General features: G+C 36.1%; 1 protein-coding gene across 10 annotated transcripts in view; it reads right to left on the minus strand.

Annotated features, from left to right (window-relative positions):
- The window catches only part of MYCBP2 (MYC binding protein 2), a 171,926-nt gene that overhangs the window by 23,599 nt on the left and 127,871 nt on the right, over positions 1 to 20,456 (minus strand). For 8 of the 10 annotated variants that reach the window (XM_062487781.1, XM_062487784.1, XM_062487782.1 and 5 more), the window contains 7 exons: positions 19,459 to 19,584; positions 16,073 to 16,234; positions 4,685 to 6,328; positions 3,606 to 3,775; positions 2,985 to 3,229; positions 2,142 to 2,309; positions 364 to 521 (listed from right to left, as the gene is read on the minus strand). In XM_062487781.1, the coding sequence (XP_062343765.1) occupies positions 364 to 521; positions 2,142 to 2,309; positions 2,985 to 3,229; positions 3,606 to 3,775; positions 4,685 to 6,328; positions 16,073 to 16,234; positions 19,459 to 19,584 (2,673 nt within the window). The remainder of the gene's footprint in view (positions 1 to 363; positions 522 to 2,141; positions 2,310 to 2,984; positions 3,230 to 3,605; positions 3,776 to 4,684; positions 6,329 to 16,072; positions 16,235 to 19,458; positions 19,585 to 20,456) is intronic. The other 2 variants (XM_062487786.1, XM_062487788.1) reach the window with 1 other exon arrangement.

Raw genomic sequence — 20,456 nt, forward strand, 5'->3', positions numbered from 1 at the left:
TTATAACCACAGTAAAAATAAAAAGCAATAAAGCATTTTTAGAATAGATTTTTTTTTCTGAGAGAAAAATGTACTAAAAAAGCATTATGGAAAAATGGTACTTCAACTGAGAAAAAAAATACCATCTTCACTTTTAAATCAGGCACAGAAGATTCACCACAAATTTTAGAATTGCAGAAAATCCTAATCCAATTTTATGCTAATTCTGTGCCGATTACCAAACATTTAGTGTTTACTATTATTTTGATTTGTGACAAGAGAGTCACTACACGTATTTATAATAAATATATTTGTCTACAGTTTCCAAGAAGAATCGCAAATCCCTGAATCATTTTTCCCCGCTTCTGTCGTCTGCGCTCTTACCCGCATCTCCACTGTTGACTCGTCTCCTGGGGATTGCCTTTACACGTGCTGGCAAAATTGAGTGCTGTTTATCATATTCTGAGGCAACAACTGAATATGATCTCTGAAAGACTGTGCGCTTTGCAAGATCTGTATCTGTGATTGGACTGGTTTCCAAACTGCAAAGAAAACAGTGAAGTAATACATCCATTAACAAATATATACGGTATATCTGAATTATACACTAATAATTAATAAGGATACATGCATTTCATAATCACAGTGTTACTACTGCATGAAACTTTGCCTTAGGTACCTAATAACTGTTTAAATGCTGGAAAAGAAGGACACATATTAGAACTACACATGGTGAAAAAGCATGCAAGTGCTTTATAAACAAATGTAATGATGGACATGATGAGTTCCAAGAATTTAGGTATTTCTTTTAGAGAGATACAAACATTCAGATCATGCCTAAATTGAAGTTTCAGACCAAACTTCTCCTGAGAATGCATGTGAAAACATCTATGAAGTGAGTTTTTAATATGCAAGCCAACTGAAATTTTGAACTTCATGTGAAGTAATAGTTTCTAACATCATTAGCCTTAAAGTCAAATTTGAATTGCTACAGCTATACCTCTGACATATTTTACTCCTTACCTTCAGTGGACTTCTTACAGTCTGCAGAAGGACTCCCAGCTTATGCTGTCCCTACAGGCCTCAGGAGACCATGGTGTCCACAGTTTTAATAAAGGAATATACCAGTACGATGCACTCTTAAGGAGTTTTGTTAGAAAAGTTCTATTTCTGAAAAGACTATATTATAGATTGTAGTATTCCAATAAACTATTTGTGCAATCAGTATGAAATACAACAAATCGAAATAAAAACATATTAAAAGCAAATTTTCTCTTCATTACATCCTCATTATAATATGAGGAATCACTGACATCTGGAAACACTGAGCATCTAAGTAGTTTCTGGACTAGTATTAATAGTATGAGCCATTTTCTCCCTGGTGAAACAAAAATTTTTATACCTGCTTGAATTAGATCACAGTAAATTTACAATGACACAAGAAAGTGGATTAACCTGGCAGAAATCATCTAGCCCTCTTGTTTCTACACAGCATTGTCATTTCTTCAGTGCTATTTATATGCCCCACAGAACAAAGCAGAAAGATCTACTTTGAAAAGTGTAAGGTACTGGAATTTCCTCCTGTTCAAACTGCCCTTTAGAATGAAATCTTTAAAAGATAACAGCTACTTCCTTTCAAAAAGGCCATTAATCTGCACTCAATCAAGTCTGCAATGGTTACAGTCCTTGGATTATTGATCTTTAGATCACTTCTTCAGTTCTGTAGATTGTGGAAAATTTTTCTCTATGGGGAAATAAGCAGGCCTGAAGTAGAGGCTAGGGATACATTTCCCTATATGCTAAGAGCCCTTATCAAGTAAACAATTTTTTTTTTGTATTTGGATTCTAAACACAGGGTCTTTCTAGAGGGAAGTAATTGGTTTGAAGTACAGTAAAAAGTTTCAGTTTTGATTTGTATATTCCTTGCGTATTTACATATTCAAACATTCCATTGCTAACAGTTGAAAATACACCAGATATGCTATGATTCCGTGAAAATTTCCTAACTACAGCTTCATATGCTTTTATGCTGCCATTTCATATGCTGCCATCTGATACTTCAACTTCTTAACTGCAGCACTGTTTTCCCTTTTATTTTTTAATTTCATTTTATGCTGCTGCTTTAACATTTTTATGTAGCACCTAGAATTAGAAGGCAGTACCTTGGGGGCATAGATTTCATGTTGCTCTCTGGCTCTTCGAAGACATTAGGGCTTGCATCAGGAGTAACAGAGATGTACGGTGCAGGTACTGAAGTTGAGCGCAAGTATCTCATCTCATCCTGGAAGAGGTTGTCATCCTGGTACCCCACAAAATTTTCATGATGATGCCTACACCAAATGAGATTTTTTACATTAGGATTAAGGATTAGAAATTGCTGAAACACACACATACTACACAAAAGTTGTTTGCCAATACACTTTGTCAACCAATGCTATTCACTTACTCTTCACCTATTAATGCTTTTATGCTGGTTGTGACTTTAAAGTGTTCATGGAAGATACAGTGGCATTCTCAACACACAGGTAGTGGGGATCACCCTGTTCTATCTTTTAGTATTTTCATCAGGTCCAAACGTTTACCCAACATAAACACAAGACACTACAGTGAAATTTACTTAGAATTACCAAGATAGCACAAGTCTTCTGGTTTCCTTTTTACTATTTTTAACTGTGAAGAGAAAAAAGGAGCACATACATCTGCTACTAACACACGAAGTTAATCTCCTTGGGAAATTCTGAACTCCGTGGACAGAAACTGAACTGTTATAGAATATTTAGTATCTGAAAGCTACTTAGAGCATATTTGACTGTAGGAGAAAAATCCAACCTAAAAAACGGAACAAGATCATGCATCAAAACAGACAGAATTGAAAAGCATCATGAAGAATTAGGAAAATACGTATTTTTCTATCTAAGTTTTAGTTTACTTTACACACACATTTTTATCCAATACTCCATACAAATGTGTGTTAAAATCAATATTCATACAGTTCCTTTAATTACCTTGCTAATGTCTGTAGATAGAGACATGGCATCTTAATAGGAAAGTCTTCAGAAATTCCTTCTTTGAGACTGGGAAGTTGAGATTGGAATGCTTTTGCAGGGTTATAGCAGAGGATACTGGGCTCAGCAGCACTACTCAGTGACAGTAAATACAGTGCATTGGCTTTAATCACTTGATGAGCTTCCATAGTTGGCAAGGCACGAGGTGTCTTAACTTGCATTGGTTTTCTCCTAGATTGTTTAATCTAGATAAATTTAAATAAGGCATAATTAAATTCACCACAGGAAAATCTGACAACCTAGCTCATAATACTGCTGTGAAATACCTTCTATGACAAAACATATTTCTACTACTTTCCTACCTTTGCAAACACTTAATGAACAGCTGATAGTTTTGACATTTGCCTCAGGATTAATTTCGCATGCAAAATGTTTCAGAAAGGTCAGTTTAAAAATGAACTTAAACTAGCATCATTAATATCAATGTATTTGCATACTTTAAGCAAGATTTTGAAATTAGTCCTTGAAGACCAGTGCAAGAAAAACACCTTTTGTAGTATTCCCATTAAAAACCCAGCACTATTAAGCAGATAGAAAGTTAAACATATGGGCTGAAAATACCTTCTCTCTTGCTGCTGCTTGCTTTTCACGGAGATACTTTTCCCTGCATCGATCACACACCAAATACCATGTGCTCCCTCCAATGCCACCATCGCCACAATTCCCAGCCCATCCTCCACAGAAGTGCCCAATGCTGTTGTAACCTTGGCCACCTGCGTAGCGGCCACAGCCTACATCGGGGGAAGGTGAGAACAGGTTGTATCAAAAGGATTCTTATTCTACTATTTACTGCTGTAAAAGAGGGATGGAGAGGCGAGAAAGGAAGATGCTTGTCTTTTTTTGGCTTAATTTTCTACTCTTCTGGATGTCTGAATTGGTTACAAAACAAGGCTCTTGTCCACATGTCTCACCACTGTTCAAAGAATACAAATACACCATAGTTTTCAAGTTTCATAAAGAACTTTCTGAAGCATGAACAGCCCTGTAGTCAGACAGCTAAGTTATGGTAAGACCAGTATTGTAATTTAGCAAACAATATCTGTAATTTAGCAAACATAAAAACCTTGCCTCCTAGCTAACAAAGTTTAAGAGAGAATGGAGAGTCTTCTTTTGCTGGTTAGTTTCTCAGAAAGATTCAGAACTTTTAACTTTCCACACATAGTGCTAAAAAAAGTACATAGAAAAAGTACATAGAAAAAGTACATAAAAAATATTAAGTCACCAATGCCCAGTACTGACACAGCACACAGAATTTTTCTACTCTTGACAGCAGAACAGTAACAGAAAACCTCTGTCAAAGAAGCAGAAACTGTAACTGACCAATCAAATTTTTTATTTTCCATTTTCTCAGCACAGTTTCAAATCCTTAAGTGTAAAACACGGCATATTTCTGATGAGCTACTGTAAAGTCAGAGCATTATTTTGAGCTTGTCTCAAACAACTTTGAAACTTTAGATCCCTAACTCCTTAAAATTATACAGAAAGATGTGCAGATAATCCATATCCAAGTATAACTTTTAATTTAGTGTATATAATAGAAAGGATAACCTGATACTCTTTTGTAACAGTAACTAAATACCTAAATGCGTGTGAAATATACTTTATGAATGGACACAGGAATTAAAAATATGGAGTCTTACCTGGATGAGCTTGCCTCATGTGGTAAGTCACTGGATATGGATGGGATTCTCCACACAACTCACAGATGGTGTCTTTCTCAGGTCCTCCCACTGCAAGCTGGGCCATCTCACCAAAAAGATTTCCCCTTGGCCTAGCCTCAACCTTTTCTTTTTTCTTTTTCTCCTTTTTGGTTTTCTTGTTATCTTTGTCACTTTCCTTCTTCTTTAACACTGCACAAGACCCAGGACTTGGAAAAATCATGTTTTGGGAAGCTGCTTTAATAGTTGCTAAAGAAATATCTTCCCAGAAAGCTACTAAGTGCTGCAGTGTTAATGGAAGAGGAGACTTGGATTTCATTGTGTGATGACTGGATGTTTCAAAGGAGGTAGTTTCAGTTTTTCCATCCTCACACTTTTCATGTAGAGGTGGTTCTTTTAACATTGAGAGGACTTTATTTTTATTGATGCTACCCATTTTAGAGATATCTGGTCCATGAGGTGAAATGTTGAACATGTTAAGAGCAGATGATATTTCCAATGAATGTCTATTTTTCAACTTGGTTTCTTTTTCTTCTGCAGGTTGTTGAGTAAGACTGCTTCGTATGGGTGCATGCTCTTTGGACAGTTCTGGATTAAACTTCAAAAAAGATGAGCATGCCATGGCATCATGAACTATTCCTTCATGCCAAAGAAACGCGGCAAATACAGCTCGAGCACATTCTGCAACAGAAGGTGACATAGCTTGCTTGGCAGGTTCTATGGGCTTTGATCCATCTCCTTTGAAAAGGAAGTTGGATTTTTCCTTTTTGGGTCTTGTGTGCCTGCCAGCACACTTACGGCTCACTTTTGGAGATGCTCTCATGTCTTGCTCATCCTTCAGTGGTGCTTTCCCAATACTGAAATGAACTTTATTAGAACCATCGTCCAGACTTCTGAATTCGGTGTTGTCTTCGCAGGTAGTATCTGTAATGCTGTCAGTCTTTAAAGTACTTGAAGTACAGACTTCAACTACCTCACTGTGAAGATTTTCTTGTACGACATGAGGGGAAGGAGCTCTGTTTTCAGTTTCTGGTGCAGATTTCCCATCTTTTGCAATAATTTTTGGTTTGGGTGAAGTGGACCTCCCCCTTAAGGGTTCTGTTAGTGGCACTTTCTTTTTGCGAAGGGTGTCTGGATCTAATGTGTAAGAATCTGATTTGGAACGTTCTCGAGGAGGATCAAGCTTTGTTTTTACAGGGGATGAAGCTTTCTGAGGTAGAGTTTTGTCATGGGGCGAGGAGGATCGTGGAGAACTAGCACCAGATCTAATGCCTGTAAGTGTCTTTGTCTTTGGAGAAGATGACCGGGTTCCTGGGCCTGGAGATTCAGCTCTCAGACCAGGAGTTGTTCTTCCGTCAGTTTTTAGTGTTTGCAAAGTGTTATGATTTGGTGACAAAGACCTGCTGTGTGAGTCCGACCGCAACTTTGCAGCATCTGATTTCAGCATCAGGCACTCACTGGCTGATAAGCCATCATTATTTCTGGGTTTCTTCTGCTCGGCAGCAGCTCTGTTCATTCGCACATCAAGCTTGGGTGACCTGCAGTCAGCTCTGTGTTTTGATGACATGTCTGATTTTCCTGCTGGAGAAATGGGTCTAGCAGCTCCCGTGAAATTCATTCGGTCACCTGCGTATTATAGCATAATTGAATTGTCACATGTTGACAGTGATACCTTCAATAGTACAAAACAAACACTAAAGACCTGAACACAAGATAAAGATTAAACACATGGTTCTGCTCACATCAAAATGAGAGGAAACATGAAGGGATCTTTTTCCCCCAGCATACTTTTGATACATTTCCCAAAGATACAAAGAAACAAGTGTTAGGAAGTTTTTACAGAGAAAACACTGCTATGGAGGTATCAAAAGACACCATTCACTCTACAAAACACTAGTAAAGGAAGCGCAATTTACATCCTTAGGTAAATTCCAGGAGTTAACTAAGTTTACCACAGTTGCAAGAGAAACCAGGGGCTATTTATCTATTATCTCAACATGTGACAGGCTGACTGCAACAGGAAACTTGCATAGAGATCAAATGCATAGCCAGATTTATTTTCTTTAATGTTCAAAAGTCAGGAATTATAGGAAGTAAACACTGCTAATACGGCAAACTGGGCAAGAAGTTTGCAAATATGCTCAGAACTACTCAAATGGATATTCTGAAGAATCTACTTTTTAAAGACCACAATCCATCCATGTTCACTTTTACCACAACACTTAAAAGTCCCCCAAAACAACAAACCAACTTTTTTCAACCACTAAGTTAAATGGCCAACTCTGGCCAGTGATGTTCTCCTACTTGGATGCACTAATTTATTGTTCCTATGCACACTGACTTTTTACATATAGTCTTACAGCTCTGTAGATTAGTATAAGAACTACAGGTGTCTTAGTAGAAGCACATACAAGACAAGTATAAAAGTAGCTTATTAAGGCAGTCTGCTTCTGATACCTCTGTGAACCAATTCTCTCTTGTAGAATTGTATTTTGAAAATTAATTCAAGCAATATGGAAATTACTGGAAAGCAATTTCAGCTGTCTCCATAAATCCTTACACTGCAAAATCTTGAATGCAGAGTTAAACCCTTTTGAATGGGTTTTCATTAGTCAAACAAGAGAAGTGTTTCCCTAGTAAGGCCTGCAGAATTAGAACCCAGTACTTAGGAATACTTTACTTTTCTAGACATTGAAAGGTTATTTGCACTTGTCTGGGCATATTTTTGGGAAAGCAACTACTTGTTAAAAAATAAAGTTTCAACTAACAGAGAATATTTAAAATTTAAGCCTTGATTTCTAATGGTAACAGGATAGACAGACACCATTTATCTAGTACCTTCAGTATTAGAAGATGTGAAATCAGTGTCTACTTTCTTATGCATTATGGGATCTGAAGCAACTTCCTGCAGTTCTGAATCACCAACTCTTACCCTTATGCCAGAAAACATATAGATGCAATTTTTCCTACTATTATCTCTCACAATATTAAAAAAATGCGAAGAAAAATTTAGAAAAATTTTGAGCAAAATCTAGCAGCTGAGATGTTTCCTCAGGTTACAAAAAATTATGACTTATTTGCTATTTCTGTACTTAAATACCTTACAATAAAATTAAAAACAACAGGAAAAAGTGAAAGTAATGAACTATATTGGAATATTTAAGAAGCCTTAAAGTTAGAATACTTTCCTGCCTTCCAAAGACATGCCAGAAGTTTATACTTTTCTGAGCAGAGAAGAAATATTGTGTCTATATTCAGGAATAATACATCAAATGTAAACAGTAGAAAATAATGAGAATATCTCAAGTATTTATCATCCTATTAATATTTGAGAGTCTAATCTGTATTTTTACAAGTTCTGTAATTGTTTTTCACTTGGAGGGGGGAGGTGGAATAGGAAGGCAAGACATAACATGGTACATTGTGATTTATAGAATGACTGCTATTGCTAAAAGAGAGAACAAAAAAGTTACTGAAATATCATTCCAAGCATTTCAACCATTCCAGCTTAATTATTCACCAGTTTTACTGATGAGCTATTTTGAGATGCTTATTTTGTGATAGATAAATTCTGAAATGCAAACTGGAATTGCTTTTAGACCCATTTTTTCCCCAGTCTTCCAGATGCGAATATACTTTAGGTTAAAAGTTTTACAGAATGCCTCATAAAAGAGGAAAAAAAAGTGAAAAGACGACAATCATTTAGAGGACATAGAACACTTCAAGCCATTCAGCAAAGTAACAAATTTAAAGTACATGCATGATAAGCAAATACCAATGAGGAAAACATTCCAGAACAGAACTGCTTATGAAAGGTATAGCCTAACAGCTTCCAACAACAAAAGTATCTTGTTTTCTAAAAAAAACCACAAAGATTTGGATTTGCACATATAGAGATAAATAAATCTAGAGTAGCATTCAAGAGTATCAGCACAAAAAGAAGAATCTCCCAAAGGAAAAACCATATAAAATAGCAAGCTGCTTTGTTTGTAAGAAAAAAACCCCAAATCCTAGTTTTTATTTCCTGTTTCTCCTTATCTACTTCTGCCTACTGTTTAAAAACAGATGTCCCTAGACTAACAGTCACTTTCCATTTTACAAAACAGACACAGCTAAACTGTGTATCATGGAATTGCTGCAACTCAGGGAAGGCAACACTGAATGATTAACCAGATGAGTTCCCAACAAATACCAAATGAACATTCGCTTTCGAAACATTATTTTATTACATGAATGAAATGAAAATGAATGGAAGGAGAAAAATAACGAAACCCAAAACATTTTGCAGGTAAAAAATCTGAATAACCTTGCTATGTTGGCATGCATACCCACCCTTCAGTTTGTGAGAGAGAGATGAAATAGCAGAGGCAGGCCCAGCTACATCACTAGTTTTGTAAATACGCTCACGAGAAGCAAGGCAGCAGGATGGAGTTTCTACAGTGGAAAACAGTTGCACAGAAGCAGCACAGATTCAATGGAAAAAGCAGCAAAGACAAAAACAAGCATTTTAAATTATATGCATCTTCTTTTTAATGCATTCTGAATTCAGTGTTTAGATTCCTACATTGGTTTTAAATGACAGACAGTAGTTTATAATAGAACATAGCAGTTCAGCTTCCTTGATCTAAAAATGCTGCAATTTCAGTATTAGTTTCAATATAGGAATGTAATATATGGGGGATAGCCGATGAGATTTATGGTTTTTTATAAAAACCAGCAGTGTCAAGTTTTGAACTGAACCTAGGTTTGAAATGTTAATATTTAATCTGTAAATTCAGAAATTAATTATTTAGAACATCAATACAGCCTTCCAGATGATCAATTTACATACTGTTTCATGGAAGTCAGAGAACATCTATTTCTGTTGGAGTCTTGTCAATCACTATAACGAACAAAAAAACCCCCAAAACCCATCAAAACTCTCCATTTTCAAAAGGAACTGCCATCTCAATAATGCAATGTTTTGATAACCTTCACTTACGTAATGATGACCTCCTCAATACAAGAACCATAACTAGAAGTGGATGAGTGTCAACAGTATATGAAAAAAATTGTATGAGCTCTTAAAATAATTTTGACTGAAGAAAAATTCTCATGTCGTCCATGATAATTTCAGTGGAATCTACTGACACCAAATCTGGTAGAAATACAGCTCTACAGAAATGAAACATGTAGAAAAGTAAGGACCTTTTGTTTCAGTCTATAATTTTATTTTTCTAGTTATTCTTTTTCCAGTTTTAATTCTAATTCCTATTTCTTCCTTTGGAAAAAAAGAAAGTAATAAAATTCTTACTGAGCTAAGAATGTGCATGTTAGAAGACACCGTCTTAGATACACTCTTTTGTACAAATAGAGTAAGGCAGTTGTATTGAAAATAAATAATTTCAATCCCTACACTATTTAAGACATATTTTTTTCTGGTAACACATTTACTAACTTGTATACATCAATTTACCAAGCCTCCTACTTTATTCAATGAAATATGGCTCTAGAAACTACAATAAGAAGGTGTCTGAAGTAAGAATTTCATTCTTTAAAAAAGAAACTGATTCTTAATTTCTCAACACTGTATCAACACAGATTTAACACCAGTATTGCCTACTTCTGATACATACAAATGATTTGGAGAGATCCAATAGTAACTACATAGCTTCTGAGTAACAGGATGTCACTGTAAATGTTTAAAGGTAAAAAGCAGACAAACATTAGGAGCACAAAACAGCATTAGCAGCAAACCTAAAAATGCCAATTTGATACACGAGAATTACACTCTCGGAATAATTAAAGGAAAATCTTTATGAAATCCACTTTCATGAATGCACATTTGTACTTCATTCTTGCACTCTGTGTCTAAGAACACTTATATTTTATGATGTTGTGATCTAGTGCTGAATGATGGACTACTATTATAAAATTATTTCAAGGGGACTGTGGGTCCAAGAGTATGACAATCTATGTATATCCAGGATAAGTGGACAGCCTCAGGGATCAACAGTTTGATCAGGACTCCCTCTTTCTGAAACATTCTCAAAGACTACAAAGACTTAAAATATAAGGCAGGCAAGCCCTATCTCATGAGCCATTCAAATGTGACAGTATGCCTTTAGTAACACTTTCCTTCAACACAGAAATAGCTCCAGCTTGAAAAGCTACCCAATATGGAGACATAACAGGCAATTCAATTTCTGTGGCAGGATCCTGTCTTTTAACATCTGTGCCTACTTCCGCTGAGGAAACCTAGGTTGTAAGACATACCACTAACAGATTCATGTGAATCTTCTTTGAACTCTGTAACAATCATGTAAAACATCACTGGAAAATGAAGGCAGTTCCAGTTTCTTCTGAAATGCCACTGCTTCTCTGCATCACGTTGAAGCAAAGCACTGACCTACCTTTGCTGTGCTGCCTTAGCAATGGATGCCTCTTAAAAACAATGTATTCTTCTTTCACTCACTTTTACTGACATGGAAACTACAGTACAGCTGTTAGCTGATTTTCTTCAATCACTGCAATCAATGTATCTTTTTTCACCTCCTGAAAATGTCTAATGTCATACTGACAAGCAGGACTAGGACTACTTTTAGAAACTATTTTTCCATGAATAAAAGAATGCACTGAAGTGAAAAAATGCTTGAATATTAAAAAAAGCAAAAAGCATTTAGTATGGTTAAAGTAGGGGCATGACGGAATGAATTAAAGCAAAAGCTGAAATATGGTATCATGAGAAAAATATTATCAATATTCTATACCAGTGGTGCAGTTTGGAACACTAACACTTGAGCCACACACATTTACTAAGGGAAAGAAGCATTCCTGTGCTGGTAACACAGATAAAAAGAATGCTATGCTTTTCTTACTTGGAACTTCTATGTTTGAAGATGTGATAGGAGAAAATCAGTTATAAAAAAAACCACCTGACACAATTTGTACTCTTTCTCCAACCTTTACCATACCAGCCCCCTGAAGATGGTTTTGGATTGACCTGGCCAAATGCATGTTTCACATGTACCCTTGCCTCTAGAACCGGAAAAGCCTAGGTTAGGAGACCATTTAATTTAGCTCAAATTTTCAGAAATCCTGACATGGTAACATCCTGCAAAAACCATTAGACCAGTTGTCATTGGTTTAACTGATGATTATATCACACACAAGACATCACCATAGCTGTTCTTCCTTCATTTTACTGAAACACTACCAAGAAACACATGTTATATGCTCCATATGTGTGCTGGTCTTTTGTGCCCCTTCTACAGTTTTAGAAAATGCAGAGAAGCACTGTCATTCTAAATGCAATTTCACCAGCATCTAAATGGGAAAGGAACAAAACCAAAAAGAAAGCGACAGCACAACACTAAAGGGATGTATCAAGGAACTCCTGACAAGAATGGCAGGAGCCAACAATGGATGGTTGGACTCCAGCTCTGCAGCATGGACTGGAAAGGAAGCAGCCTGACAGTACGCTGTATTGAACAGCAGCTCCTGCCTGGACCAGAAAGCAGTACCTCAATCAAGTTGCCGAGGCTGCATCGGTTAACACACCGCAAGGGACAGGGGTCCTTCCTTTAGCCCAGAAATACATTCCTCATTTGCAGTATCAGCTCAGGTGTGAGAAACATGGCATAAAGGTCTAACACTGGTGGCTGCAAAGCCTCACACATCTCTCCTTGACTTCAGAGCTCAATAGCCAATGATCAAATTTTGGTAACTGATCCTGGACAGCATGCCAAGATCCTGTTACCCACACTTGCCATATCTAAGGAGATTTATGACCCAGCATATATTGCTGAAGGTTGAGAAACAAGATTTTCCATGACACTCTAGGCTTCCACACTTCCCCGACACTCAGAAACTCGAGTTTCTGAGAAATTAGAGTCTTCTGTGCTTTTAACAAAGTGCACTCACAAATGAATCAAGCAACCAGTAATAATCTTGTGCCTATGGGAGTTTGCAGTCACAAGCAAATCTGTTACCGATGATCTTACAAGCTTCTCAGAAGCAAGCATGAAACAGGCTGTAGCAATTACAGCCTGTTTTGGTCAAATATCCAAGGAAGAAACACAAACTTGTGATCTGAATGGAAAACAATTCTTGCTAAGGCTCCAAGTCAATACAGATGTTCTTGTACTCCAGGTAGGTTTTGCCAGCTCTTCTACCTTTTTTTGACCTTTTAGTTGCACACAAGACTGACAAAGAATTAAAGTAAATGGCAAGAGTATCTTAATTTTGTCTGTCCCTGTGAAAAAGAAAACTATCTCTCTCTGAAAATTAGCAAAGGAATTAAGCAGGACAGAACAATCAGCCCTTCACAGAGCTCTAGAAAACAACACAAACCTGAGTACACAAAGTTTCCCTTTCTTTTTTTCCAATATCCCTTTCTGCAACAAATTCTTTGATACAACACACGGTGCTGTTGTTACTTATTTATGACATAAAAGGAGTAACAGAGACACTTTTTATTTCTTCAAGCTTCCTATCTGAGGAGGTGACTGTCCCAGGCTGTAGTATTTCTGGAAAAAAACAGATACTGTGTTGGAGGATAAAAGGCTGTGACAAGTTCTTTCCTTCTTAAGTGAATTTGCAAACCAAACCTTAAGGACAGAAAAATCTCCTGAAAAGCCAACTACCTAAAAATGTTGCTGAGAAAATCTGTTACCAGCACAATGTTTTATATCACATCAAGATTTTTCTACCAAGGAAATTATTCTAGAGGGCATTCAGCAGGATCCTTAGCTTTCCTCAGAATTATGCTTCCAAACTAAATTTCTTCCCAGGGGTAGAGATATCTGAGGAAGAACAGAAAATATAAATAGTAGACTGAACTATTTAGGCTGACTTGCAATTAAGATTGGCATTTAGCATATAACCTCTGCAGACAGGGAAATCTAGGCTGGCATAACTTCTTTCAACTATTAGACTATCTTTAGTCCATTTAATATAACGGTATATTGACTATAAACATTCATTTTAATTTTAAAATCTAACTTTACTGCAGGAAGCACTTCAGGATGGAGCACATAATTGGAAACTAAAACTAAGCACGTCTAGGGCAAAAATTCAATTAACTTGATATGGACTCTTAACATATGCTGTTTAATGGATTTGACTTTTAATTACATGTTTGCTAACAAGAGGCTACAAAGTGATTTAGAAATAATGAACTAAAATTGCATACTTAAAATGAGTTTCTATTACAGTTCTAATATAACTGCATAAAACTATTAAATTAACAAGTATATTGAGATAGTGTTACAGGCATCCCTGACAAAATGCTGAATTTGGATGAACTTGCAAATGGAGGATGAACAAACGTCTAAAAAGTTTAAACAAATCTTCTCCCATATTATTCTTAAATTTTGTGAAAACAAAAATGTTAATATTTCTCTCCTTTATGAATAATTTACATTTTCTGCATCAAATCTGACACTGGATAATAAACTGTTTAAAAAAAAGTCCTTGTATCAAATCACAGTCAGTGCACCAGTTCAGGCTGACAGTTTTTGCCCTTTTGGAAAGGCAATGTCCTGGTTTACAATACAAGATATATATTCTATTACCATCTGAGAAGGGTGATCATCCTTATCTCTGTAGGAAATATCTTCTGTTAATGGGCCATTGAGTGCTACTGTATAACTGATAAGATTACATCACCCCATTGGGAGATGCTCCAGCCAGGAGAAGGAGCCAAGACTTTCCTACCTAGATAAAAACTGAAGTTCAGAATGCCAAAGGCAGCCTTTTTCCACTGGATACCAGAGGAAGAACCAGGCCTTTTCCACATCATTGCTGGACCGTTTGGAGGAAAACTGCACCAGCACCCTGACTGACAGGGTATCAGGTTGTATTCTGACTCTGTCAGTGGTTTTATTTTTTATTATTGCACGTATTTTGTTTTTCCTTTTTCTCTTCCCTATTAAAAATTGTATTACTGACTTGAAGTCTCAATGGTTTTGCTTTTCAAACCAGTACAGGCAAATAACCAAATTAGTTGAGACCTTATACTAAGCTAAGATCCCAAATCAGAGACAAATTTGAAAAATTTTCTTGTTTCGTCATTTTTTGTTTGGTAGACCACCAGTGCTCCCCTCCTACCTGACAAGAAAGAAGGATTTTAATTTGATCCTTATTGAAACACAAAACACAGATGTAGCTTACTAACAACAGCTTATCTACACATCTTGGACAGAGAAATCCATTGAACAAGATCTTGTTGGGCAATCAAAAATGATGTTTTCATATAATATAGGTCTAAATATTAAAGCCGAAATAATCTGAAATTTGAAACATGACAATTAGGGTTTTTTGATGCAAAGCTAAGTAACTGATTTTGTCTCTCTGAATAACAGGAAAAAACCTCCTAAAAGTGATGGGAAAGAATAAATATTTGACAATGAGGGTGTGCTGATGCCACTGGCAATCAGGTGTTTTATCTGAGTAGAGTTTGGAATATTTTTCTTTCAGGATGTCTGTCTAAGTCCAGCAAAACTACAGAAGACTGCAGTCAAAATATTTCTGACAGTCCTTGTAAAAGCAAGTTAGAAATTTTAACCTAGCCCTCACATGAAGGACTTTACTGCACTTCAATAAACTGAGCTGGAGAGATGCAGGACTGCATACACCCAGACACTGAACTGACTAATAGGGTCCCACAAGAAAGAGCTGAGGCATCCCAGAGACCCAGTTTGTGGGAGCCAGGGATAAACCAGTATTCATGTGATCTGCGCTGTAACTGTTCTGCATGTAAGAGAATTTAGTGCAGTATCAGCCATCCATCATGAATGCTGAGCTTCTTGTTTTCATTAATCAGAACAGTTTCCTGTCCTCCCACCAGTGATCAGATTAGCTCGTATTCATCTCAACAAGCAAACTTTCATTACCATGCCAATCCTATGAGCACACAACAGAAAACTAACAAAATATTTCTTATGGGCAGTGCCAAGTTCTTCCCACTGTCCAGCTACATCCCTAAAGTTAGGAGCAATGGCAAAAATGGAAATTTAGGAAGTAAGAAAAGTTAATACTTATATACTTACTGCAGTGCATTTTTGATGTTTAAAGACTTATCAACATTTTATATTATACGAAATATTTACCTTAATTATAAACCAGAGTTGCATAAAATATTGGAAATGCACTTCATGACTTGTCTACAGTGAAGAACACGTACAAACCCATGATATTGTCAATATAAAAATTAAAGCTGAACAAGTATACTTCTTTGGAGCGTTACCTTACATGCTTCTGAATCATGAAAAACTTAACAAAACCAGAAAGGTGCACTGTGGGATGATTAGTAGCTACTAAGCAACTGAGAACAGCAATGTCAAAGCTGCAGAAACGGACTGGTGAGGCAGGTAAGGCTGACAAACTTACTCTGAAGCTGTGGCTGAGGCTGCTGGAAGGAAAGGGGCTGTCCGAACACAAATGGACTGTGGACAAGGGAAGAGGGAGGTTTTGCAGCTTGATCAAAGATGGAAGGAGCTGGGAGATTTGGCCGTGACTGAATGGAATTCAGTATGGCACTCAGTTGGTCACCTGTAGTGGGTAAAACAGTCAAAACTACAACCTGTTACCTGTCATTCTCCAGAAAGGCAGAGTAAAATGGTACTCAAAGTTTAAATGATGATAATAGAGAAAGCTCATAAACTTCATTTAGCCACGTACAACTGTGGTTATGGCTAAACATCAAAATCTCATTCCATGCATGACAATAAAATTACTATTTTTAAAGGATCATGGATATTTTACTGCAATTATTTTAAACATTTCAAAACAGAGATTTATATTTGCCTTGCGAAAAAATGAAGAGCAGCCAAAGAAAGAAACAGGAATCCCTAGCATTCACAATAATACACACATGCAACAGTACATGCAGAAAAAACACTGGAAAAATTGATGAGAAGGGAAAGCTAACATGCAATTAGGCTTTGGTGAATGTATTTCTGTGCCAACATTTTGGTAAATATTTGCTCATTTTTGCAAATATTTTTTAAAGTATTCTGCCACGCTGTTTTTCGAGGTCAGATTAAAGGTAACTTTAAAAATCCATAAGGACCATTTAAGAATTGGAACTGGTTTCTGAAGAACTACCTACATTTGCCATGAGGCAAATGAAGGCCTTCAACAAACTACCATGTTAAAAACAAGACTTGTACTTTCTGAAGGCCAATTTTCAAAAAACTCGATGTGAGCATTAGAAATACATGATGCCTCAGTAAGGCCACACCATGTTGTAACTCGAAGTATACTTAGTAAAATGAGGTAGGAAACACCAAGAACTTGAGAGAATCTCAGATCTGAACCATCACCAGACAAATCCTAACAATGTCACTTTATTCTGCAAATTCCTGCAATTTTGACAGCATTGCAGAAAACCTAGTAAAAATTTTAGCAGCTAACAGAATTTACAACTCACAGAATTTACAGAATTTCTGGATTATCATCAACTGTCTTTTTAAGGAATTGGAGAAAGACCAGAAGACATATCAAACCCAGTATTACCTAAGAATTCCTATGTTAAATTTATTTTCTTGATATTTTGGGTTAAAAATAAGAAAACAAAACCACCAAAAAATAGCTGGAATGCCCTTCTAAATAATCATCTACAGGAATAAATGAATCAATATTTTTTCACTGTTTTGGAAGTAGCATACCTAAAAACTACTAGAATTTGTACTTCAGCAGCAATCATTCCTACCTTAAAAACCTAGAAGTGATTGAACAACCTGGCCTAGGGAGGTTTGGACTGCTAAGGTTCCTTCCAAACCCAGCCATTTTGTGATTTACATGTCTGACAAACTCTTTTTTTTTTTTAATGCAATGTGCCTAATTCCTAAAATGAGTAGTTATTTTAAACGGAAGAATATTTGAGAAGAAGATGAAAGTCATCTGCCCGCAACAATCAAATATGGAGGTGGGTAGGGCCAATCATGAGGAATATTAAAAACTTGGAAGAGAGAAGACATAGCTTAATCAAACAGATTCTTGGTGGGAGTCGGGTCTTCTTTCTTGCAGGCAATTCTGTAAACCTAAATTTAACAGTTTTACAGTAGTAAACTCTGTTACCTACTGTAAAACTACACACCTATTATTGGGATCTTCACACTTGATTAGACATTTAGAAACACTCCTGGATGGGACTGAATTTTTATCAAAACCAGGACATTCCTATAGAAGTACTTTTAATAAATAAGCCCCTCCAAAAGAAGTGCTTCCTTCAGAAATTCCCCTGAGAGATTGCACCTGTGCCTTCCATTTTTTATGTTTTACAAAACTCAAAGCTTATTAGACCTGAGAATACAGAAAGACTGCATATAAGTAATGGTACAGTTGAAGAATTCTATTTTTGGGAAAGTAAGACCATTATTCTTTCAATATAGTTGCTAACAACTCTCCACTCTTGGGCAATTCAGAAGGAAATACAGTACACTGAACAATGTAGCTGAGTTTTCATTCATACTAAACATCACAGCTTGAGGGTATGATGAGAAAATAGTGCATACAAAGTAGCATGGAATTCAACGCCAGGAGTAGCTTCCAAATGTTTTGGAACTGTATTATCCCAAAGAAACACCTTTGAAACTGCTTTTAGATACAGTAAAGAGAATCCCAATGTCTTCAGAAATCAGCAAGTGTGCTAACATAGCATATTCATCTTTAAGATTTTATCTATGGACAACACAGAAGAAAAAAAATGTTTTCCTAATATGTTTCTGCAGAAAAAGAACAGATAATATTTCTGCACAATTACACAATTGACATTGGGAGACAAGGTGTGATACTGCCTCGCATCTTAGATACTTCCACTTTTGTGACTCCACCATTACTCTGAAATGAGTATGGATGAAGTGGGAAAAGGAGGTTTAAAAGGCTCTAAAAAACAAAAGGAAAATGCTTATCTAGCCCTTGTCCAAAAAAGAGGGTTTCCTATGCATGGACAAGTATGAACTACTTTTTACACAGTAAACCACTGTAAAATGATATAAAACTATTTCATGCTGTTAGACTATTTAGAAACAATTATTTTCCTAAACTTTTCTCCTTTAAAATAAGTTTTAGGTTATTTTATTTAAGGTACTGTGAAGAAATACATGCTGGTGCTAAAAACACATAGCACACCTTAGGCCCCTATTTGTAGTGGCATAGACTATAGCAATACAAGAATACAATGACAGAGCTCCATGTTACAGGAATATTTCTCGAGAACCTCTGCCTCAAGAAAAATGCCTTCTGTATTATTAAATCTGCTAGAACTACCCTAGAAATGAACAGAAGGCATGCAGATTGAGTTAGTTGTAACTGGTATCCATGTGACTGAAAAGCAAATTCAGTTTTACAACTTCTTTTTATAATTTCACAACAAATTTTAAATGGCATGTTTCATTTGTCGACCCATTAAAAGCATTTAAATTATCACGACAGATGACAAATATTTCTGGACTTTTAAAAACGTGCTTTCTAAATCAAATAGTTTTCTAATCTTGTTCTCTAATCTTAAAAATGTATTTTTCATTTCAGCATTTCAGTTTTTCACTACAGAAATCCAAAACTAACTTCCAAATGTTTGTTGATCCTTTTTATACAGAATACTTTGAGTGAAACTAAAGCAGAGAAAAAAGCAGTTTTAACACTATACAATTAATTATACTACTTCTTTGGAGAGGACCTGTGGTGCTTAAAAAAAGCAGAAAATGAGTAATAAGATATAAGCAAAGTTAAGATAGGCATAATTTAAAAAAATTATGAGTGCAAAAACATACCTTTGTTATTTCCAAGGCCATAATCAAACCCTTGTCCGTTACTACAGCTTGTCCCCTTGCTGAAAGCTTGTATTGAAAAAGGACTTGGGGGAGGAGTCTGCACATTTTGATCTAGAAGGACTTGCTCTGTAAAAAAACCACATCACTTTGGAGTTAGACTTCTTAGTAACAGATTTACATTAGAAAGATGAGTGTCAAAGCAAAAGAGTGATATTTATTCCCACCAACAGCACTCTTCCTCTTGACTAAATTCTCGTCAAAAAAAACCCCACATCTGTTCTTCAGAACTCAGGCTCTTAAAATATAAAGACAGACAACTTAATACCATGTAGACTGCTTTTTGTTTGAGTTACAGCTGCCTATGCCATTATTTGGCACTTGTTTTTTTCCAGTAACATCATTCAGCAGTGTTTATTCATTGGACAGCAATTGTTCAAATCCCTTCGACAAAGCCAAGGTGGAGAAAAGATAGTTTTCGGAGTGGTGAACTCAGAGTAAATAAACATTTAATTTTGGCTACCCCTGCTAGCTCATGGGACACAAGACATTTATTCCTGACAGATTTATTTCAATCTGTAAATGAGTATGGTAATTTTGCTTTCTGTATGACACTAAAGCAACCTCCAACCCAAACCAATCTGGAGTAATTAGTAATATTCAAAACTACAGTAGAATTGAAAGAAATGAGACAGAATCCACTTGACTATTTAGATTTACAGAGAAATTACTGACTTAATGTGGTCAAAAATACCATTCCAACTGACAGTTATAAGAAAGTATTCAGAAGAAATATCCCAAATGCAGGTTTAAAAGCTTGAGCTGGCACCGTGAAACTTTTTTTTTTCTTGTCAATGTACTGAAATTAACATGGATTAAATAAAACAAAAGTCACAACTCCTCAAACAGCAATTTTTAAAAAACTGCATTTAAGGACAAAACTGCATTTCAGAGTACAAACTTTATATAACACATTCAAGTTAAAAACAAATTATGAGGGA

Source organism: Cinclus cinclus, chromosome 2 (genome assembly GCF_963662255.1).
Source record: "Cinclus cinclus chromosome 2, bCinCin1.1, whole genome shotgun sequence".
In the NCBI taxonomy this organism is placed as follows: Eukaryota; Metazoa; Chordata; class Aves; order Passeriformes; family Cinclidae; genus Cinclus; species Cinclus cinclus.